The sequence below is a fragment of the Pelophylax lessonae genome (assembly GCF_965119305.1).
Source record: "Pelophylax lessonae genome assembly, chromosome: 3".
NCBI classification, from domain to species: Eukaryota; Metazoa; Chordata; class Amphibia; order Anura; family Ranidae; genus Pelophylax; species Pelophylax lessonae.
Genome location: NC_138770.1, coordinates 157,159,307 through 157,183,381, shown reverse-complemented (window position 1 = coordinate 157,183,381; position 24,075 = coordinate 157,159,307). Strand labels below are relative to the sequence as shown.

At 42.8% G+C, this 24,075-nt stretch overlaps 1 protein-coding gene and 2 pseudogenes across 4 annotated transcripts in view; 1 reads left to right on the top strand and 2 right to left on the bottom strand.

Annotated features, from left to right (window-relative positions):
• The window catches only part of ALLC (allantoicase), a 91,586-nt gene that overhangs the window by 4,082 nt on the left and 63,429 nt on the right, over window positions 1–24,075 (top strand). Inside the window, exon 2 of one of the 2 annotated variants that reach the window (XM_082249638.1) lies at window positions 20,990–21,105. In XM_082249638.1, coding sequence (XP_082105764.1) covers window positions 21,013–21,105 — 93 coding nt within the window. In that variant the 5' untranslated portion in view covers window positions 20,990–21,012. The remainder of the gene's footprint in view (window positions 1–20,989; window positions 21,106–24,075) is intronic. The other variant, XM_082249637.1, reaches the window with a different exon arrangement.
• Window positions 8,162–10,227, bottom strand: LOC309550125 (annotated as a pseudogene). Its single transcript has one exon. The product of its transcript is annotated as an uncharacterized misc_RNA (transcript).
• Window positions 11,343–11,891, bottom strand: LOC309550123 (annotated as a pseudogene). Its single transcript has one exon. The product of its transcript is annotated as an uncharacterized misc_RNA (transcript).

Here is a 24,075-nt window from a genome sequence, read left to right as displayed (position 1 = left end):
TCCAATAAATTTCGTTCCACTACATGATTGTGTCCCACTTGTTGTTGATTCTTCACAAAAAATTATAGTTTTATATCTTTATGTTTGAAGCCTGAAATGTGGCAAAAGGTCGCAAAGTTCAAGGGGGCCGAATACTTTCGCAAGGCACTGTACATAATGCTGAGCATTTACCCTCATCAGCTGTCAGTGGGTTTCCCCACCGACAGCTGAATGTACAAAAATGAAAATAAATGTAAAAACAGCATGTCCCCCATCCCATCCATACCAGGCCCTTCAGGTCTGGTATGGATTTTAAAAGGAACCAAACACCAAAATGTAAAAAAAAAAAAAAATGGTGTGGAGTCCACCCCAAAACCCCTTCCAGACCCTTATCCGAGCATGCAGCCTGTCAGGAAAGGGGGAGGACGAGCAAAACAGTGGTGTCGTGATTGATGATTGTTCTACACTGGGGGCATTTTTTTTCTAAATAAAGGAATTGTTAAAAACTGCCTACTGTAATTTTTTACACTACACTTTTTTTTTCACGAATGAATAGGGGTACTATGTACCCATACTCATTCACATAAGGGGTTGGCATCTGGAGCCCCCTTGTCAAAGGGGGCTTCCAGATTCTGCTAAGCCCCCCCAAATATCCCCACAACCACCAGCTAGGGTTGTTTGGAAGAGGCCCTTGTCCCCATTAACATGGGGACAAGGTGCTTTCTGGGGCCAGGGCCCCTCTGCCCCAAAGCACCCCCCTATGTTGAGGGCATGTGGCCTGGTATTGTGGTATTGTTCAGAGAGGAAGAGGGGGGCGCTCTCTCGTCTCCCCCTTTCCTGACCTGCCCAGATGCATGCCCAGATAAGAGTCTGGAAGGCATGAATTTTGGGGTGGAAGGCATGAATTTTGGGGGGGCGGGCCCTCGCTGTTTTTTTTTGTTTTTTTTTTACATTTTGGCATTCATTTCATTTTTTTTCATTGCCGACATTCTTTTCACAAGTCGCACACAATTCGCATGTATAGCATACAGGTGGGACTTTCATGCGAATTTTGAGGGTTTACATTAAAGTCTATGGCCCTCAAGTTGCATGAAAGTCAGACCAAAGTAGTGCAGGAACAACTTTAAAGTCACTGTGACTTTAAGTCGCACAGATTTGAACTGTACTCATTGGGAAACGCGGTGCGACTTGTCATGCGACTTGGGGGGCCAAAGTTGCATGAAAAGTCGCACAATTGTGAATGGGGCCTAATAGGAATAAGAATAACTTTATTGATGTATATTATAACTGGTTATTGCCATATGCAGATATGTTCCTAAAAACAGAATGTTTTTTGGTGATTATACAAAAGCCGAGGAAGCCCTATCAGTTAGTATTTCGCCCATCCTTGTGACCAATAGGGAACAAACATTTTTTAATAGCATTGGAAATGTAACATTTGTCCAAAATTAGCAAAATCTGGTCCTAAATGTGTATGACCGTATCTATGGAAAGTTATGTCTACCCTGTAACAGATTTGGCAATCACCAGGGCCGCCATCAGGGGGGTACAGGCAGTACAGGTGTAAGGGGCCTGAGCTTCCAGAGGGGCCCGGGGCCCGCTTCCCTTGCATAATTTGAAAATGTCAGCAGTACAGCACTGATTCATTTCGCTGACAGCACAACCGATCAACAAACGCCCCCCGCCGCACTCGCACGGGAGAGACTGAGAGAGAGACACCGTGATACACGTCACCAGCTTTCCCCAGTCCAGCTCGCCTACAAGTTACAACACTGCTTCGAGTACCCACAAGTATAACTTGGCCACTTACTCTGCTCCATTCAGTTCCCTGCTGAGGCGGAGTCTGCTTCTGTAAAGATCTGATTGGGCAGCACTCGGGCATGGGGGTGTAGTCAGTTGCTCAATGGAGGAAGTGGCCCCAGCCTTGCAGGTGCATGACGTAGGGTCGAGATAGCAGTGTGGAGGGTAAGTAATTGACCGAGTTATGTGTGTGCAGCAACGTGCTGCTGCTGTGCTGCCTGTACTTTTGATTGGACTCCTCTGATGACAAGCTGGCATGATAGAGTTGCATTGTGAAAATGGCTGGGGTTGATTCTGGGTGGAGAAAAGATCCCCACCCAGAATCATCCCCAGCCATTTTCACAATGAAACTCCATCATCCTCATCCAGGCCAGATTCTTCCTTCCCTCTGCACAATGTATTCCAATTCCTGCCCAGAATCATCTATCCCTCTCCAGGAATTTTGGACGGGGATGAGGATCCATTGTGGAAAGGAATTGTGAAAATGGATAAGGATGATTCTGAGTGGGGATGAGAGTTATATAGTGAAGAGGCTCTCCACAATGTAACTCTCATCTCCACTCAGAATCATCCTCATCCATTCTCACAATGCACAGGGCCGTCTTTAATATTGTTTGGGCCCTGGGCAAGCACAAGCATTTTCTTGCCCTCCCCACCCCCACATGCAATTTCACTCCCCACTCCAAAAAACAAACACACACTCTGTACCCCAACTCTGCCCACAGCCACCTCTGTACCCCCACTTTGCCCACAGCCACCTCTGTACCCCCACTCTGCCCACAGCCACCTCTGTACCCCCACTCTGCCCACAGCCACCTCTGTATCCCCACCCTGCCCAGTGCCCACAGCCACCTCTGTACCCCCACTCTGCCCACAGCCACCTCTGTACTCCCACTCTGCCCACAGCCACCTCTGTATCCCCACCCTGCCCACAGCCACCTCTGTATCCCCACCCTGCCCACAGCCACCTCTGTACCCCCACTCTGCCCACAGCCACCTCTGTACCCCCACTCTGCCCACAGCCACCTCTGTATTCCCCTTTTGAAGTTCTCAAATCTTTTAAACAAATTCACCCCCCTCCTTCTCATCCTCACAGCGATGCTGCACCATTCTGTTATGTGTGCGCGCTCTTTTTCCCACACACACTCTGCAGTCTCCGCCTATCAGATCTGTAGCATACAGCCAGAACACTTCACTCTGTTCTGTGCTATGCTATAGAAGTCTGAGAGGCAGGAGGGGGGGCAGGGGAGCACGGAGAGCAGCTCTGACTCACTCCCTGTCAGGACGAGCTACACACAGACCCCACAGCTGTGCTTCTCCCCTGTCTGTGTCCGCTTGTGTTGTTGTTAACCTGCCTGGAAGAGAAAACGGGAGGACGGGACAGCTGTATTTGTGACTGCTAAACCAAAATAGCTATTTGAGGGCATCACGGTTCCAGGAGCAGCTGCTTTGTGCCCCCCCCCCAACAATACCAGGGCCCTGGGCAGATGCCCCTTTTGACCTGCGTTAAAGACGGCCCTGACAATGCCACTCCATCATCCTCATCCCCACCCAGGCCAGATTCATCCATCCCTCTGCACAATATATCCTCATCCCCACCCGGAATTATTCATCCCTCTCCAGGATTCTGGGCAAGAATAGGGGATACACTGTGGAAAGGGATGCATAATTCTGTGCAGGGATGGGAATAATACTTCTCATTTTCATATATTATGTTTTAAGAGTGTTAAAATAAAAGTGGGTGCACCGAAGGACTCTGTGGGATGGTCAGTGGGAAGATTTGGTGGAAGGGGCAGTCGGCAGGCCATGGGGGAATGTTGGTGGTCAGGCCCCGGGGGGCCCAGGCCTAAAGCTGTGTAAGGGGCCCCAAAATTTCTGATGGCTACCCTGGCAATCACTAATGGGGGCTACACATTATATGATAATTGGAGGCAGCGGCGGAACTACCAGGGTCACGGAAGTCGCACTTGTGATTGGGCCCTGGTGTCCTGCCACTGTGCGGGGGGGGGGGGGGCAGGCAGTGTTGCAAACCTTCCAGTTTGAAAAAAACAGCCTGAATTCTCCTGTCTGTAAATGTAGGGATCAGTGGCTGCAGCTGAGCCAAGTGTCTATGACACTCGCACAGCCCAATGATCACACTCCCCCCCCTCCCCTCACGGACAGGAGAGGAGAGATTGAATACAAGCTTCTCCTCTTCCCACCCCTGTTTCTCCTGTGTCAACCTGAATCTCCAACTCTCCTATCCCGGCATGCAGCTGTATCTGCCAGGAGATGTGTGGGTGGGAAATATGAATGATGTCGCTGTCTGAGATAACAGGTTTTGCCCTCTAGTGAGTGAACACTGAGCTGTTCAGTATACTGTGATTGCTGAACTGGTCCCATCTCCCTTTCTTGTCTCCCCCTTCCTCTCTGTTCCTCCAAGAGCTTCACGAACTCCACTTCCCATTAGCACTTAGGCAGCCAATACAGTGATCACATTTTTTTTATTCATTCAAACATTGTGCTGACGCAAAAGAAAATCTAGTTCCCCCCATCTACACAGTCAAGGTGGATGGGGAAATTCCCCCCACTGAGACAGTGGCAGAACTACCAGGTTCCTACTTGGAACTGGGTCCTGGTTATGGGGCTGATGGACGCATTCACGGGGGGGAGCTTTCTGCCAGTCGCCTAACAGCAGTGGCGCTGCATAGCCTTCTCTGCTAACATGGTGATCTGGTGATCCAAGCAATGCTCCCAATGGGATCTAATATTAAATATGATTGTGGTTTTATTGATCACAGCCCCTGCCTTACTGGCATGGAGCCTACATGGCTGCTGAACATATTTTTGATATATATATGTGATTGTACTTTTGATTCTACAGTAATAAATACTGTGTTTTTGTCCACACATTATATCCAATTAGGAGCATTGCCCAGATCTCACCTCGATCTGTATGTCAATAGAGAAAGCTGCTAGGCGACTGGCAGAGAGCTCAGCTGTCTGCAACCAGTAGTGCCAGCCCTCCCGCACTTGTGCCCACCGGCCCCATAATGTAACAGGCAATGGGTCCTAATGTGCTGCCATGAAGACAGAGACACTGGACTGACACTGTCAATAGCAGGGGCAGGACAACAAGAGGAAGTTGGGAACCCCCATAGTGGTGGAACACCATGGCCTGGTCGCAAGCACAACCTTTGCAACCCAGGTAGTTCAACTACTACATTAGACTCATGTATGGAGTTCCCTGGTGTGCTGGTGACATATCTCTTGCTTTTCACCACCATGAGGGGGGGGGGGGGCCCAAGATGTGAAAGAGTCCCGCTGTGGGACCATAATAAAGGGCCCTTGGATCAGCGGGAAGCAAGCCAGGCACATAGAGGGAACAGCCCTGGGACTGATGGAAAGGGCCCTGGGGCAGATGTGAGGGAGGGTCAGGGGGGCCCTCTATGGTTTCTTGCATCGGGGCCCTGAAGGTACTAGTTACGCCTCTGGTTGGAAGGAAAATTATGTATTCAGAACGATCATAAGATTTTCATATACTGTGTACACAAATTTTAAGAGACAATTAAGAACTTCCAAAAGAGAATTACTGAAGGAGCAAACTGCACATTTTTTCTCATTACTGAACAGAACGTACAATTTTTGGGTAATGTGTGCTGGTTTCATACAATAAAACATCACATGAGCAATAGTCCACATGATTTGAAAAAAAATTTCAACCCAAAAGAACATGCAGCTATTCTTAACCACAAAGTAACTATCATAGGCTTTATAAAATAATGTACTGTATAAAAAAAAATGTATATGAAAATATGTATGACCCAATGTCCTTTTATTATTTGTGATGAGGGTCATGCAGCAACGTTAGTCTTCTTGTAGCTGTCCTAAGGAGCAGTATGGAGCAGATTTTGGTTCTATCGTATTTGAAAAGCACTCTTGGAATTGGCACACCCAATATCTTTTTTTTTTTATCATACCCGGTTGTTTTTGATGGTCTAGTTTGATCCTTAAGAGCTTGCTGTACCTATTATGTACATAAGCCTCTGTTTGTTATTACTAAACTGTCTGTCTGTGTCAAACTGTGAATAAATGTTCTATGGCTGTACTGTTCTCTATTTCTACTTACAGGAAAGCCGGACATGGTGGTTTGAATTGTTAAGGAAATTTCCTAGTCCCCTCTCTTTTCTACTTATTAATCAATAACCTTTTTCTATACAAAAATCTAGCCAATGTTGTTGAGGCTACTACCATTAAAATAAGTAATGAATGATAACTGCTAAAAATAAAGATCAAATTTATTTTTCAGAAAATAAACTTTAGATGAATCAATTATGACATAGATAATAAAATCTTAAAAACCGTGATGTTCCAAATACATTGTTGCCGATGGAAATAAAGTTATACAACAAAGCAATCATACACAAGATAAAAGATTTTTTACCTTACACAGGAACTATACATACCACCATGTGTCTAGCCAGAGCTCAGAAGTCGAAAAGAAAGAATAATTTTCTGAATGGGCTTATATCTACCCCCTCTCAGGTGAAGACCCCCTCCCTTTGCATACCATGTATGGTCAAGGACTTCCTGCACCTAAACCCAAAAAGGTTCAATTACCATTTATGGTCACCTACTTCCTGCACCTAAACCCCCACCTTTACTATATAGTCAAAAAAACCAGATGGTCAGCATCTTAAAGGATGTTAATTCGTCTTCCTTTTATGGTTCACTCAGCTAGGTTTGATGATGAAAGGAAGGGATGGGGAAATTACTTGGTCAATACATTTTAAACACTCTTAGTGAAACCAAAAAAACCCCCTCCCCCTTAGTAACCATATGTTAGCAGTAGAAGTTCGAATTGGCACAGCTGTGTATGGCCCCCATATTGTGTATCAGAATGTCCACACAGCATTTCACTGTTATTCATATTAATAATCAGAATAATGTCCATTTCAGGTCAAAAAAACATTAAAACATTAGAATTCAATAATTCTATTACATTTCCCCCTGAAGTTCATAACTTTGAACTTAAAATGTTGTACCCACCCACAACAGCCCAGAAGGTCCAACCCCCCCACCACCACCACTGCGGCCTCCACTTCTTTTCTTGAACCCGACGAAACTCTTTATCTGTTCTTATGAACACATCAACATAGACTTGAGACTGAAAAGTCATAGAAATCCTGGTGTCTCTGAGAACTCACATCCGGACCATGAGTGCATGTACAGCGATGTTTACTCACTCCTCACGCCTTGGAAGAGTGGAACTCCAACATCGATGGCGGGATCCTGGCATCTTTTAACCCCGTAACAGGGGAATGTTGTGTGATGTTTGGAAAGATTGGATCGGACCGCGAGATGGCACTTTTCAACATGGTTAAGGAAAGTTCAGTCTTGCACCTTTGTCTCAAGCTATGGCATGGTGGTAGTTGTTGCTTCTTCAGGTGGTGGTAGGGAAGGCCTCCGGACAGTTGTGCATGAATACAAAAAGGAAAAAGAGAATGTCAGAATACAGTTATGGGGGGGGGGGGGGGATCAAGATTGTTGCAGTTGTGTGGCCATTAAGGATTATTAATGTTAACAGGTAAAGCTAAGGTTAAAGCAGTAGGCAGGTCGAGGGATGTAAAATATAAGACCTGGATTTATAGGGATACTCTTTTTTCATTGGTTGTTAAATACGGTTCTGTGGGTTTCCACCTGACTCTTGAAGCTGAGTCGGGAAGAATGTTATAATTCACAACAAATAATTATATGGCTGGTGCCTTAGTTACATTATCTAAGAGAATAGAAGATAGAAATCAAAAGAACAACTTAGAATATTAAACTAGGAAAGGGAAGAAAGATAGGTAAGTAATAAAAATGAGCAAAAAGGATAATACAAATGGAAAAGAAAGAAAAAAAAAATAAAAAATATAAAAACTACAGATTTAATGCTGCTCCAACTAAGATTTTTATTTAACACATTCAACTTTGGATAGATGCAGAGCATTAAATTTGTATATATATATATATATATATATATATATAAAAAAAGAGAAAAAAAATCACTAATACATAGTTGCCCTGAAATCTATTGTTGGCTGCACTGAAAAAGGAGAAAAAACTAAAAGCATTGCAGCAACTACTTAAAAAAAAAAGGGCAACTCCTCTCCCGCACTAGTGATCAGTAGTACGAATTTGCAGGTCAGGTACACAGATATTAAGGAGAGAAGAAAAAAATTGATAAAAATAAATACATAAATACACTTTTTGGAATTTAGGTAAACCTGACTGCACTTTCTGACTCCAATTTAGAGGCTTCTCCCTAAGAACAACAAAAAACTAAAAACAGTATGTTGTTCTAGGGTCCTCTCTTAATTCTGTAAATTCTCTGTACTTGTCTGGATTGGATTTGGCTTTTTCAGGGATTTGTTTCGGAGTTAGTGGCCTCTTTGTTCCTCAAGAGGAGGTACCTTGTTGAGGTACACATCCTCATAGCTTTTGCGTTCATTTTCCTGATAGTAATGCACATTATTAATTGCATCAGGAAGAGCAACAGGGCTACACAGATCAGGACAATAACAGGGTGGAGTAAAATATTCAGGAAAGCTGTGGCTTTAGGACTGTACCCGAATAAACTTTCCCACCAGGAAACCTTAGCATCTTCATCTAATGCGTGGGATATTTGGATTAATTTATTTAGATCATGAGAGAGTCGTATGGTGGCTTGTTTCTCTACTTCTCTTAAAACATTTAAAATCTTATCCTGTTGCCCAAAGTCTAATAGCCAAGCTTTTAACTCAGTCCCAAGTCCCAGAGGAAGTTTCTGTAGGTGTATGGGGGTGTCGGGTTTGATATCAAGCCTTTTCTCTGGGGTAATAGGGGTACGCCCTTGTGTCCCTGCTATGTCTATTCCAAGGACAGGGGAAGATGTACAGTAGACTCCCTGAGATAGTGTACCACGCTGAGTGCAGTTCAACCCGTATGCAGAGTATAGGGTGTCACTGGACATTTGATACCAGCACCAATACCCTTGCCCCAAGTATTTTGAATAAGTTTGTGACAACTCCTCGGCATCCATGAGACATGACCCCTCCTTGTGCCAGCATTGCTGTCTCAAGATCCTGTCCTGTTTCCCTTGGCATAACACAACTCCTTCCTTTTTCCAGCACCCATCAGTATCAATCATTTGAGGTTGTCCGGACTCATAAACCATCAGATCATGATGGACCTGGGTGTGTAACACGGTAGAGTCCGATAGGATAGTACCCAAATTGACTGTGGTATATGCGCGATGTTCAGTCCCTGAAACTGGAATCAGGGATGAGACAGTGCAGGTCAGGTTTTTACAGCCATGGAACTGGGTCATCCACAAATCCACATGACTCATAGCAAACTTGGATACTACCCTACCTGCTGGTTTTCTCAAATTTAGTGGAAATTGCCCTGCCGAAAAAAAGGCAATCATAACTCTGAGGTCCTGAGACAATTCTGATTGTACCTGGGTGCAAGATAAAGCAAGTTGGACGTCTTCCTGTACCTTGGATAATCCTGCTATCAGTCCGGTGAATTTTTGTTTCATTACCTCCGTTAATGAGGCAGTAGCATTGATGTGAGCATGTTGTAGGTTCTCGAGGATATGATTGACATCTAGCTGCACCTTAACCCCTTCCCCGACATGTTGTGCCAACCCTCCTAGCTTGTTTCTGAGCACTTCTAGATCCATAGTGTTTAGGGCGCCCAGTGCCACGCCCCCAGCTCCTAAGGCAGTCTCTATCAAGCCTCTCTTTGCTCTAGTATTGAAATGTTCTGAATATCCAGATTGCAGCCAATCCTTCAACATGTATACCTGATTCTTGATGAAGGCTGCACACCTTTTATCCCATTTATCAACCCGGAAATCAGATAAAATTATCCTCCATGTATACAACATAAATTGCGTTTCTGTTAGTACTGTCCAGTGAGAGGAGAGTAAAGGGACAACTAGATCTGCTGCCTTCACTATAGGAGCCTTACAGGAGTCTGAACTAATTTTCCCCGGCACAAGAACATCCATCTCATTGGGTACCCGTGCAACTGTTACACAGATCTTTCCTCGCCCTTTCCTCGTTTGGGATCAATAACTGGGGTGTTTATTCCAGGGAACATCTCATCACTCTTAAACTTTGTCATTTGCTTGAATGTCCAACAGCCTTCATCAAATGCATTGCAGAATGGCTATACAAATGGGCCATCTAAATTTAAGTCAAAATCCAAATCATATCCTTGGGGATCTTGACAGTCTACAGTCATATGCACGCCTCTCATTTCTTCATTCATTGGCCTTCCATTCATCCACTCATTCACTCTAGGCAGATCCACACCATTGCATAAGACATCCCACTTCCATGGGTTTGGACTGTTGAAAGCCAGGGACTGATTTGGGTGCCAATAAGCTGTGTCAATAAAATAATGACCTTGTATTTCGGGGACACAATTCTCCCTCATTACTTGCAATACAAAGGCATGTATGGACAATCTTGGTTGTAAATCCAGGGCCTCATACTGTTTGTTTTTAGCATCGGTCCTAATTTTTAAAATTACAGTGTTTTGTATATCTGGTAGAGAGGGTCACATTTTCTCGTTCATACCACACAGCCTGATGGGTGTTACTACAATTCAACTGCAATACAACCTTTTTCTCTAACAGGTAGTTAAGCAGATGTGTCTTCCTATTATAGGTGGGAAGTTTAGTGATTAGAATGTCAAGAGTTCCATCAGCGGGATGAAAACACTTATCGGCCAGTGACCCTTGAACTAATTCTGGGAAATCATAATAGTACCTCTTATGTTCTTTCTCTTCCCCCTGATTGAAGATGATGTAAACAATATATCACCCTTCATAGTTCTCTCCCGTGGGATCTACTGGATATACTTTGCTATTTTTGCATTTTACCCTCCATGGATCTGACATCTTGGTTGAGTTCGTTATGGACACTTCTAATGTCTTTATAAACATTCTCCTGGTGGATTGACTGTTATTTATTCTTTCAGGAAAAATTCCTGGGATTAAGCATTCCTTATGTTTGGGGTCCCAATTCCCTTCACACAAGTCAATGTCTTCATCTATGTGATATGTCACATACATCAAGGTATCAGGGCTATCTTTCACCACCCCCTGTATTCGTTCTCGCTCACCAGGACTAGTTTTAAAGTATGAGAGACTGCAAAGCCTATCCAGTAGATATCCCCCATCAATGCCTCCAGAGGCTGTATGAAAGCTATAAGGGTGCGGATCGAGGCTGGTGATATCTTCTAGGAAGGACCCATCAAAACCCATTCCTGCTATTGCATGGCTGAGTATATACCTGTGGAAATACATTGGGTATCTAGGGAGTACTTGTCCTCGTTTGCACTCTACCTTATGGATCTGAGTGTGGTTCCACCCCTCAGGTTTCATTACCCATTTACTATACTCCTTAGGTGGATTCCATGGTGCTGGCTCTGTTTCATGGTAGAATGGGTCTGACTTCCCAGAATCTGGGGTTTCCTGAACGGCAAGGAGAATGCACCCACTAAGTAAACCTATGAGCAGGGGGGACAGGCCCATTCCACCAGGTTCTTTAGACACTCTTCTGAATTTGTTTACAATGAGAAGCATGCACCCAAGAGATTTTTCCCTCTATCTTTACTGAGGTGGGGGTGGTCAGCAATACCTGGTAGGGACCCTCAAACCTGGGCTCCAGTCCTCTTCGTTGGAATTTCTTGATCACCACCCAATCTCCAGGCTGTAAGGCGTGAGATTTACCATCAGAATTTGGGTCTGGAATAGAAGAGAAAACTTGGGCATTCAACTTAGTGAGCTGCTTGTGTAATTCCTACACATACATTTTTAAAGAACAATGCATCAATGCCATCTCTTGTGGAAAAAACAACCCTGTCATCGGGGGTCTCCCGAACAATACCTCAAATGGAGATAGTTTTTCTGGATCTCTAGGAGTATGTCTAATTGATTTTAACACAAGGGGAAGAGCTTGTACCCACGTAAGGTGCGTCTTTTCACAAATTTTGGCTAGTCTGTTCTTAATAATTCCATTATACCTTTCGACCTTTCCTGATGCCTGCGGGTGATAGGGAGTATGGAACTTTTGTTCAATTTGGAGTCCTTCCATCACTTCAACCATCACTTGGCCTGTGAAATGGCTCCCTTGATCAGATTCTACTGTCTCCATCAGGCCATACCTGCAAACAATCTCCTGCAACAGTTTCTTTGCAGTGACTGACGCAGTAGCTTTGGCTACGGGCCAGGCCTCTACCCATCCTGAAAACATGTCTACACACAAAAGGACGAATTGGAATTGCTGACATCTTGGCAATTGTATGTAATCAACCTGCAGTCTTTGGAAGGGATACTGTGCTTTGGGCAAATGCTTAGTTGGGGTTTTTACAAGCTTCCCAGGATTATGTATTTGACATGTTTCGCACCCTTGACAGAATCTCTCTGCAACAGTGGTGCATCCGGGGGCCACCCAGTGAGATGTGATTGTAGAGACCATTGCCACTTTGGACATATGAGAGGGGCCATGCGAAGACTCAGCCAGATATGGATACAGTGCTGGAGGGGCACAGTACCTTCCATCATCATGGGCCCAAGAACCATCTATTTCTTTACATCCCTGGTCTCGCCACTTCTGTTTTGTCTTTTCATCAGTTTGCACTTGTAATGTCTTCAAAACAGTCAAATCTACCTACCATAAAGATTTCTACAGACTCAGTACCAGTGACAGCGGCCGCCTTTGCAGCGGCATCTGCTCTAGCATTCCCAAGTGATACATCATCTGTGCCTTTTGTGTGTGCTGCACATTTTAGGACTGCTATTTCATCAGGGAACCAAAGTGCCTCGAGGACTTTTTTAATGAGCTCACCATGTTTGATAGGCTTTCCACAGGTGGTTAGGAAGTCTCTCAGTTTCCACAATTGGCCAAAATCATGACATATGCCAAAAGCATATCTTGAATCTGTGTACACATTGAGCTTTTTTCTTTCCCTAATATGCAAGCTTGCATGAGAGCCATAAGTTCTGCCACCTGGGCTGACTGATGCCCAGGTAGTTTGCCTTGGAAAAGGATTTCATCCTTACTAACTACTGAATACCCAGTAACAGGGTGCCCTTCTTCAGTATAGAAGCGGGATCCATCTACAAAAACATTGAGGTCCGCATTTTGGATGGGGGTGTCTTTTACTCTCTGTGCTTCCAGATAGTGATCTTCCATTTCTGCATTGCAGTCATGGGTTTCTATTTCATCCTGCAGTGTCTCTGGTAACAGTGTGGCTGGATTTAATTTAGCAGACCTTTTGAGCATGATATTTGTGGGTGTTAAAAGTGCCAGTTCGTATTTGGTCAGTCTTGCTGACGAAATGTGCTTTGTGGTCAGGTTCTGCATAACAACATGAACCTCATGGGGTACATAAACTTCCAATGGGTTCCCTAGCACAATGTCTGCAGTCTTGGTCAGCATCTCAGCAGCTGCTGCTACTGCCCTTAGGCAGGGTGCCATTGCATTGACAACTGGGTCAATCTGACAACTGTAATAGCCAATGGGCTTGTCACGTCCTCCATGGTCCTGTGTCAGGAGATAGTGGCATCTCTACATGCCTCTCTTTTGTTTCTGCTCCAATCAGCAAGTCATCTACATACTGAAGTAGAGTGATATCCTCTGGGCAGTGCCATCGGTCAAGGCATTCCTTCATTGCTTTGCTGTACTCATTTGGGCTTGATGCCATGCCCTGGGGTAATCTACTCCAGGCATACTTTTGCCCCTCAAAACTGAAGGCAAATAGATATTGACAGTCAGGGTGGAGCGGTACAGTGAAAAAGGCATCCTTCAAATCAATAACTGTGAAATATTGATTAAAAGGAATAATGTTACTCAGAATAGTGTGAGGGTTTGGTACCACTGGGGCATCTTCTTGGATAATTTTGTTAATTGCCCTTAGGTCTTGCACCATCCGGTAGACGTTTCGGCCTGTTTTTTTCACAGGGTACAATGGGGTATTAGCTGGTGAACTCACTTTCACCAATATACCCTCTTTCAGGAGGAGTTTGATTTGGTCTCTAATTCCCTCCAATTGAGCCAATTTCAATGGATACTGAGGTAACCTAGGGATGATAGCATCTGGTTTTAGTTTTATCTTAACAGATCTTTAGCCCAAACATCCGGATTCATGCTTCTGGATAAATCACTGGGCAAGCTCTCAAAACTTGAGTCTGGTTCCAATTTACACAAGGCGATGATGCTATCCCAGGTTTCTACCATTTGGTGTTGGTCAGGATCTGAAGGGATGTTTACTTCCACTCCATCCTCAGTGAATTGTATTTGTGCTTTCATTTGGGAGAGCAAATCTTTTCCGAGCAAATTGCAAGGAACTGAATCGCTCAAGAGCAGGGAGGCTTCAGTTTGAAAGGATCCAATTCGAACTTTGGTGGGAGTGGTTTCCAGTAGGGGATATGATATACCCCCTAGACCAACTCCTCGAATTGTATTTTGAATGGGAAGATTCACCTCACTGGATTTTAAAACGGAACAAGCTGCCCGGTGTCTACCAAACAGTTTAGTAGCTGATTATTTAATTGCATTTGTACATAAGCACTTCCTTGCTCATTTGTTGAGATTACAGGTAACACCGGGAGCTCTCCACATCACTTAGGGTCTCTTTCAGATTCCCTTTCAGGTCGAGGTGGCCTACTTTGTCTTGGAGCTCTACACTCCCTCTTGAAGGGTCCGGGTCTGTTGCAGTTGAAGCAGACAGGTTTCCTTTTTTGTTTTTGGTTGAGATCTACATTGTTCAACTGATCAGTGACAATGCAGATCCTTTGGGGCTTCAGTGACTCCCAATCAGCTATATTCCTTTCAATAGCAGTTGCGAGTGACAACAAAGAGGAGAGGGGCTTATCTCTCCAGTCTGGATTTGAAGTCATCAGTTTTTCCCTAATTTTTCCTCTCAACCCAGTAAGGAAGCTGTGTATCAAAACAGGTGATGGGGCACTGTTAGTGATGTCCCCACCAGCCGATTCCACGGCTTGTTTAAAGTGATTGTAGTACATCATACAATCTTCCTTTGGTCCTTGGGTCACTCCTGACACCTTGGTCTAAGACTGGGGCGGATAGACTGTTTTAATCAGTTGTGCCAATTGTTTAGTGAGTACACATCCTTGATGACTGGAGTCAACATATAGGGTCTTTGGAATATTAGTTTTACTAAGGATTTCATCAAAGTCCCCGTCTCCACAAACCCTCTTCATTATTTGAAGCATATCACCCCAATTTGCATTGTAGCTCGCCTGGATGTCCAGCAGCTCTTTTGCAAATTTAATGGGATCGGTCCTTGGATGGGGGATAACACTCAGAAAACCCTTCATCTCAGAGGGAGTCAAAGGTACATGATGTGTCATCTTTCCAGTGGATCTCCCATTATTATCATAAACGACCTGCTCTCTTACAGGAAATACAGATATGTCATCTGAAAAAGATATCAACGGTTGATTGGTGTTTTGGGATTGTGCCACAGAATCCCAATAAGACTGGGTAAAATTGTTGCTGCTAGGTGGGGGCACTTTATCTAACTGCAAAGTGCCTTGAAGGGTGGCATTAACAGTTCCATGGTATACAGGTGCACCCACATTGGGTGCTACCATCTCCCTGTTAGATTGACACCACACAGGTCCTTGCTGTGGAGTACTGGTCACTCAAGGGCCTAAAGGTACATAGGCAGTGTACTCAGTACCAGAACTGCAAGTGTTACTTTCAGCAGCAGCATTGCTCTTTAACTGCTGTCTAGGGGAGAAAGCTGGCTCATAGCCAGTAAATGGAGGATTACTCTATTCAGGAGGTTCTTCCGTCAGAAGGGAAGAAAGTACCCCTTCTGACGGTATATGATCTTTGGTACTGGGGAGACTGTTCTCCCTTAGTGTCAGCATTCCGTTCCCCTGTCTTGCTGCGCTGTCTCTCTTCTCTTGTTTCATTGCTTCACAGAAAGAGTCTGTGATTCATCTAGGGTTTTAACTGGGGTGTCAAATTTAGCAGCAAGTTGTGGCTTTCCCTTCTTACCATCTGCTGAAAGATGACAATTCATATCATTTTTTGAGTATTTTTCTAACAAGGACGGGGCGATTGAATAAGGCCCTAATCCTGACAAATCCTCATCTTCCCCCTGTTCATCACTGTCACTACTCTGGGGATTTGGCTCTAGTACCTGCTCCTGCCTGTCGCTACTCCTCAGCGCCATTTGGTGTGTTTTTTTCTTAATTCCCATGGTAAAAATATTCACATCATCAGCCCTGTTCATGGATTCTACCATCCATGCACTCCAAGCATCTCTTTCATTTGGGCGTATCATCTTCCTGTGGTGACTATGCCACAAGGCCTCCCAGGCTTTAGGCTTAAAAGTCCCTCTTTTAGAGTACTTCTTCCCAGTCCAGCGATCCCAATCTTGAATATATTTTACAACCTAAGGCCCATATTTATCAATCATCTCTTCCTTCGGGGTCAAGTGGTAGGGTTCACCACGGTTAGACGCCCTCTTTGAAGCGATTTTATTACCCATCCTTACGGATTATGGGCCCTGAATTGATTTCCCAACCTTAAGCGATTGCCCCCCAGAGGTAGCTAATCTCTGGCCAAGGATTGGGTTGACAGGTACCGCCCCTGTCACTGTTGCTGCCTTTTTCACTACTTGTCAATATAGAATTTTTCCTATGCTGACTATAGTCCTTCAAAGTTAGCCTGGAGATTCCTGAACTTCCTGCGAGTTCAAATCCCCCCCGTGGACTTTTCTGAAGTATTCAAAAAAACAATGACTATTACTTCTGTTATCTCAAGGAAGATTAGCACAAACTTGAATGATCAGAACCCTTTGAGTGCTTGGAGTACAGAAGGCAGTTAATAAGGGCACAATTATTTGCAAAAATGATTTGAGGCAGTTAATAATATAAACAGTGTTCACAGGTCTAATTACAAAGCTTACAATCCCCAATTAGTAGATTACAAAGAAAGATAGTTTCATACACATCAAGATTATTCAGTGTGACTTAGGCCCACAGTTGCTTTTCAATCACGAAGATTGGGAAGCGTCTTGACCAAATCTCTTTCAAGGCTCAACTGAAACTGCTTTTTGGCAGAAAAACACCGATTGTATAGCCACTGCCTCCAAGCGTCCAATCTGAACCCTTATCATTCACCCTTGCACCCTCCTGCAATGAGGCGCAACTTAGCAGTTACGATGTTTTCTCATTCACTCTCAGTACAATTTTATTTTAATTATACTGTTCATATCAGTCTCATCAAGGTATTAGTACAGACAATAGGAGAAAAAAGAAAGGAAAAAAAATTAAAGTTCTTTTAAGAGCTTGCTAATCTTGAGGCAGAGATGAGTAAAACAAAGACAATTAGCACTTCGTAGATCAGCTCTGTTTCAACAAGCTTCTCACTTTAAGGGGCACCATTTGTTAAGGAAATTTCCTAGTCCCCTCTCTTTTCTACTTATTAATCAATAACCTTTTTCTATACAAAAATCTAGCCAATGTTGTTGAGGCTACTACCATTAAAATAAGTAATGAATGATAACTGCTAAAAATAAAGATCAAATTTATTTTACAGAAAATAAACTTTAGATGAATCAATTATGACATAGATAATAAAATCTTAAAAACCGTGATGTTCCAAATACATTGTTGCCGATGGAAATAAAGTTATACAACAAAGCAATCATACACAAGATAAAAGATTTTTTTACCTTACACAGGAACTATACATACCACCATGTGTCTAGCCAGAGCTCAGAAGTCAAAAAGAAAGAATATTTTCTGAATGGGCTTATATCTACCCCCTCTCAGGTGAAGACCCCCTCCCTTTGCATACCATGTATGGTCAAGGACTTCCTGCACCTAAACCCAAAAAGGTTCAATTACCATTTATGGTCACCTACTTCCTGCACCTAAACCCCCACCTTTACTATATAGTCAAAAAAAAACAGATGGTCAGCATCTTAAAGGATGTTAATTCGTCTTCCTTTTATGGTTCACTCAGCTAGGTTTGATGATGAAAGGAAGGGAAATTACTTGGTCAATACATTTTAAACACTCTTAGTGAAACCAAAAAACCCCCCTCCCCCTTAGTAACCATATGTTAGCAGTAGAAGTTCGAATTGGCACAGCTGTGTATGGCCCCCATATTGTGTATCAGAATGTCCACACAGCATTTCACTGTTATTCATATTAATAATCAGAATAATGTCCATTTCAGGTAAAAAAAAAACATTAGAATTCAATAATTCTATTACAGAATCTTGGCCAGTTGAGCAGGGACCAACTAAGATTCAAACCATCTATGGACAGGATGATTGTACCCAAGTCGCTCCATCAATCAACTTGGGTACATCCAACATGTTGGATTTTTCATGTGATTATTGCCAGCCGCTATAGCCGCTAGCAATAATCACAGCGAGTTCTCCCTGGAGGGATGGCTTCCCACTCCTCCTCACCAAGGAGAACACAATAGCTTTGTAGAAGAGATTCCCTCATCAACACTGACTGCTGATGGGGGAATCAAACGATTTTCTTTGCTGCAACATGTGGTTGCAGAAAAGAAAATTGCACCATCTATGGCTGACTTAAACCTTTAATAAAAGTATTGAATTGAAACAGAAAAAAATTAATGTTAAAATTCTTTTACCAGAAATATTGACAGTTTGATTTTTTACACATTAATCTTTGTACTAAGAAGGTTTATTCAGTACATGTGAAGTGTTCTATGTTGTAAAACAAATTTCTGACTTCAGCATTTTGCTGCTTCTATGTACAGTATTGTGCAAAATTTTAGGCAGGTTTGAAGAAATAATGTAAAGTAAGAATGCTTAAAAATATATATTTTTATTTGTTTACCGGTACTTTTATCATCTTGAAAAATGCAGAGTGAGTGAACAGATGAAAAATCTAAATTAAGTCAATATTTGACTATACCAAAGGTGGGGGGACCTGAACCTCAGAAAAACCACTCAGGGCCCTTTCGGGGCATGAGGGTGTGACCAATAGTCTGTGAAATTTTATTTCTCAATCCCTGCAGCATATAGCCTGTGAGCCAATCAACTGAGCAGCCATCAAAAAACCAAATAAAACCAGAAAAGGAGTTGCAAAGTATGGCTCAAACAAGGGTGAGGTATGTAGAATTACAGGTAAATTTTATTGAGGTGAAAAAATATAAAAAAAAAAATATTTGAATACCCTTTAGCTTCAAAACAACATCAATTGTTTTGGGTACACTTGCACAGTTTTCAGACCCCGTTCACACTGGGGCGACCTGTCAGGCGACCTGGTCGCCTGACAGGTCGCCGTAGGTCGCCTGCCATAGAGTAGCTGTGGACCCATTCTAATAGGAGCGACACAAGTCGCTCCGACTTAGAAAAAGGGTCCGGAGCTTCTTTGGGGCGACCTGGAGCGACCTGCATTGACTTCAATGATATGAAGTCCGTGCCAGCCGCTCGGAGGTCGCGGTGCGAGCTGAGCACCGCAACCTGTGAGGTCACCCCGGCAAGTAGCGTTGCCCCAGTGTGAACGGGGTCTTAAAGGAAATAAGCAATAGTCAGCAATATGTTTACACTTCGAATTTGTTTTCAAATTGGTTTTCAAAATCGATTCAAATTTGAACATTTCATTTACATTATAATTTATTTTGGATTTGTTTAAATTTGTTCCCATTGTGATTCGGAAGTTCTAATACTTCTAAATTCCTGAATATAACAAAATGTGTCTGAATTTTGATTCAGAACGAAACAAACCGCAAATGTCTATTAAATAATACCTGGTTATTTGCCCTGAAGGTCCGGCTTCTGCATTCCTTTCTTTGTGGTGACAACACTCTGTTCTTCCAGTTATGCTCCTGAGTTGTCACCCTGCCAAATATGCCTCTGTTAAAGACTGCAAATGGCCGTGTCAAACCACTTTGTAGAGGCATGGTCCACCTTTGTCAATGTCAAGAAGCTGGTCCTGAACAATGATGTGCAGTGGACGCTGGAATGTACACAGGAGGTGGCCAAAAGATGCTGGAGGAATTCCGCAATGTTCAGATGCAATAAAGGAAAATAACTGTATTTTATGGGGAAAAACACAATTATTAATGATAAATGTTGCTTTAGAATACTAAATGTTATCAACTTTTACACATTATTAACTTGTACTTTGAGTCACTAACCCAGTCATAACTGGTCCTATTTAAACTGTTGGTTGTTGATTGTACATGGACATATACGCTATATTGTCAAAAGTATTGGGACACCTGCCTTTACACACACATTAACTTTAATGGCATCTCAGTCTTAGTCCATAGGGTTCAATATTGAGTTGGCCCAACCTTTGCAGCTATAATAGCTTCAACTCTTCTAGGAAGTCTGTCCACAAGGTTTAGGAGTGTGTCTATGGGAATATTTGACCATTCTTCCAGAAGCGCATTTGTGAGGTCAGGCACTGATGTTGGACGAGAAGTCCTGGCTCGCAGTCTGCACTTCAATTCATCCCAAAGGTGTTCTATCGGGTTGAGGTCAGGATTCTGTGCAGTCCAGTCAAATTCATTCACCTCAAACTCACTCATCTATGTCTTTATGAACCTTGCTTTGTGCACTGGTCCAAATCATTTGATGGAGTGGGGATTATGGTGTGGGGTTGTTTTTCAGGTGTTGAGCTTGGCCCCTTAGTTCCAGTGAAGGGAACTCTTAGTGGGAACAGTTTGGGGATGGCCTCTTCCTGTTTCAACATGACTGCACACCAGTGCACAAAGCAATGTCCATAAAGACAGGCATATTCCTCCAACATCAGTGCCTGACTTAACAAATGCGCTTCTGGAAGAATGGTCAAACATTCCCATAGACACACTCCTAAACCTTATGGACAGCCTTCCCAGAAGAGCTGAAGTTGTTCTAGCCAAAGGGTGGGGCCAACTCAATATTGAACCCTACGGACAAAGATGGGATACCATTAAAGTTCATGTGTGTGAGTACAGGCAGGCGTCCTAATACTTTTTAAAATATAGTGTAAGTCCCATTCTGCATGAGGACATGAAAAAGATGCATTAACAACAATTAGTTACATAATGCAACTGAGATGAACTCCTGAGTACTTCCAATCCTAAGTTATGTAACCTATTACGTTTCTGCCAATTTTTCTCACAAAAATGTCATGAATTTAATGGTAATTTTATTGCATGTGTATATATTTTTTTAGAGCAGACAGCAGGTATTAATAAGATGGATGCAACACCCAGAGACTATGGAGTGCAAAAATGTGTTCCTGAATTTGCACAGATGAATAACCTGGCCTGTGAGTCCGTTGGAGGAAAGGTAAACATGATAGCACAGGATTGTTTAAAGATGAACGCTGAGCAAATCTCAAATACATCATGTACAGGCCAGTTCCTGATGTGATAACTCTGTATCACTGTATGTGAGTGTAGGGCATTGCTATGACACCCCCTCAGGGGTGGGTCCACGATGCCCTGCCCTCGCAGAATGTTCTGTGATGATGGGAGTTACTGAGCCCTAAGATTGAGGACCTGAGTTGATTAAAGAAAGTACTGCAAGAAACAGCATTGGAAGGGAGGTGAATATTGCAGCCAGGGCTACTTTTTTATTTTAAGCCCCTGCTGGGAGACTAGCATGTGTTTAAAACAAAAGTCTAGGTGTCATTCAGGCACTGATGCAGCTCACATTTGCATGTGTCAACAGGTAACATGCTGACAGAAGGAAAGAGTAATGACTCTTTAGTGTACTGCTGTTCCCAAAATGTTCAATTAGCAGCCTGGGTTGTGATAATGGTCAAACTGCACAGATGGAGGTGGTATGATGCATGAATAGCAAGCCTGGCTGCTCAGAATTACACATTTTCTGACAGTTGAAACAAGTTATATGTATTTAAATTGTATATATATCACTCAACCCCACCATCTTACTCTCTGGCTACTCTCTGTTCCAGTGTTCCATGGTCAACTGTCGCTCTTCTCTCCCCCTGCCATTATTAACTTTGACTCTGCTCAACTATGCTTTCCAGTACACAACCAGCTACCTCCACTACCACACCACAAGTCTACATTTAGCCTTTATTTTATCTCCTTACCTCCGTCATGGTCCACGACCAACTCCAGCTCGATGTATTGTGCTAGTAGACTATAATAAACTCGAATTGACTCCCAGTGGTCTATACGCAGATCAATTCCCATGAGATTGGACACTAGACTAAAAGTGCTCAGCTAAAATATTGTCTGATTGCTTACTGATGTGCTATAAATCAGAGGCCAAAAAAATAATTCAGCCAAAATGTACTCTTTCGTGAACAGGCACATGTTTGCTAGCAACAGTACATTTGGAGACACTTGTTTGTATAGGTTATGTAGGGGCATTCTATTCCATTTTAAAATGACTAAATATTTTCATATTCCTTTTTAAAATTGTGAGCAGTGAAGCTTACAACATGTACTTGTACATGTACGTAAACAAGTTATTTTTGGAGTGTTTCTGTCCAGTGACCTGAAAATTGCAAAGTTAAGCATTAACTCACTGCTGTCCAAAAATTATCTAAAAAAAACTTTCTTGCAGAAACATTTTTTTCTTTTTTTTTACACTTTGGTCAAAAGTTAACATTATGTACATCTTAACAAAAGTTTAATTTCCTGACACTTGCATTGCATAACACTAACAGCTTATCCCTATCTCCTGGATAACCCCATAGGATTGTATGTTAATAAATGCTTGATAACCTGCAAGATCATAATTCTTTTTGTGCTCCTCCTGTGAAAAACAAAAGCGAATGAAGATATTCATACCAGTTACAATAAAATCATCGTGAAGGGGATCTGGGAAAATTGTCCTGGTAAAAATTGCCCCCCTCCCCCCCCCGTTAAAGGCATGGTATGGTGAAATTGCTCATACAAATGCCTAGTTTGCAATATACTATGAATTTTATTCTTTACATTTTTTTACCAGCTGGGCAGGCTAGGACACTCTGGAAAGTTCCAGCATATGAGTGTTCTACTAAGTGGTCTGCCATTTCCCCTTTCACGTGTTAGGAGTGATTATATTACAGCCACCAGGGAAGTCTGGGGAGGATTTTAAGGCTGCAGAATGGCATCAACTGGGGCTATACGCATGCTATTTAAGACCTTTGGGACCCCAGTAATAGTGCAGTGTGATTGCTGGAAAAAAAGCTGTGAGCTGTACAGCTTTTTGTTATGGTGCAGTTAAGTATTTGATTTTATTCTATACCTAGTCATCCCATTCAACTAGAAGAGAATATTTGTTAATACAGTCACCTTGTTAGGACCATCCAGAGCATCCATAGTACCCCAGATTATAAGAATCTATGTGGTCTTAGCCCTGCTAGGTCTGACCATTGATCAGGACAAGCTCCAAAGAATGAGGATCCAGATGTGCCTTGTTTTCCACACCCAGTCATCATGCTTGGACACTCTTCAAAAACTGATTTTTTAATGCTTCACATGAAAAAGACATGAACAATTAAAAAGGTAGTATCACTTATAAGGCAAGCAGTACACAAGACACTGAAAGTGTTCACTACCCTTTTAACCTTGAGCAATATGATTTCTGTCACAGCTGTGACAGCCACAGATTGGCAAAGTCATTCAGAACTCGACTCAAGCATTTCTCAGATGAAAACATCGAGGGTCAATATGTAGCAAGCTTTAACTTAAAAAAAAACAAAAAAAACAAAACCTTTACATTGGGAGGAGCCATCTCAGTCTCCTAAGAGGAAAAGTAATTACTAATAACATCTTAAAAAATACACTCTTCCATTTATTGAGGAAATAAAACCTCTAAAGACTGCTCATTTCATCACTTTACCTCTAGATGAAGCACAGACATTTAAAAATATTCTCAACTGAAGAATATAAAGTAATATTAAAAAAATGTTTCTAGCATGAAGAAATGGGTGCCATCTGGTGCTGCCCCTAACAGCAGTAGTGAAGGCCATGAGAGCATGACTCGATAAGCTTATATTTGCAATCTGTTCAGGAGTGAGAACCAATTGAAATTGTCAGTGGAGTATTTAGGAGAGGCAGCCATAAGCTACATTAGAGCTTCCTCACACCGTATGTTGTACGGAGTGAACACAAAATGAATACTGTGGCCTTTGGTGGTTGACCCTTTCTCCAAGAATGATTGGTGTAAGATATCCTATGCCTTTTGGAGAAAATAGACTACATGGAGCCATCTCCAAAGCGACTGGAGTAAACTCTGGAATGATACCACAGAATAGGAACATAATCAGGCAGAAGAGGTTCCAACAGAGAAAGACCA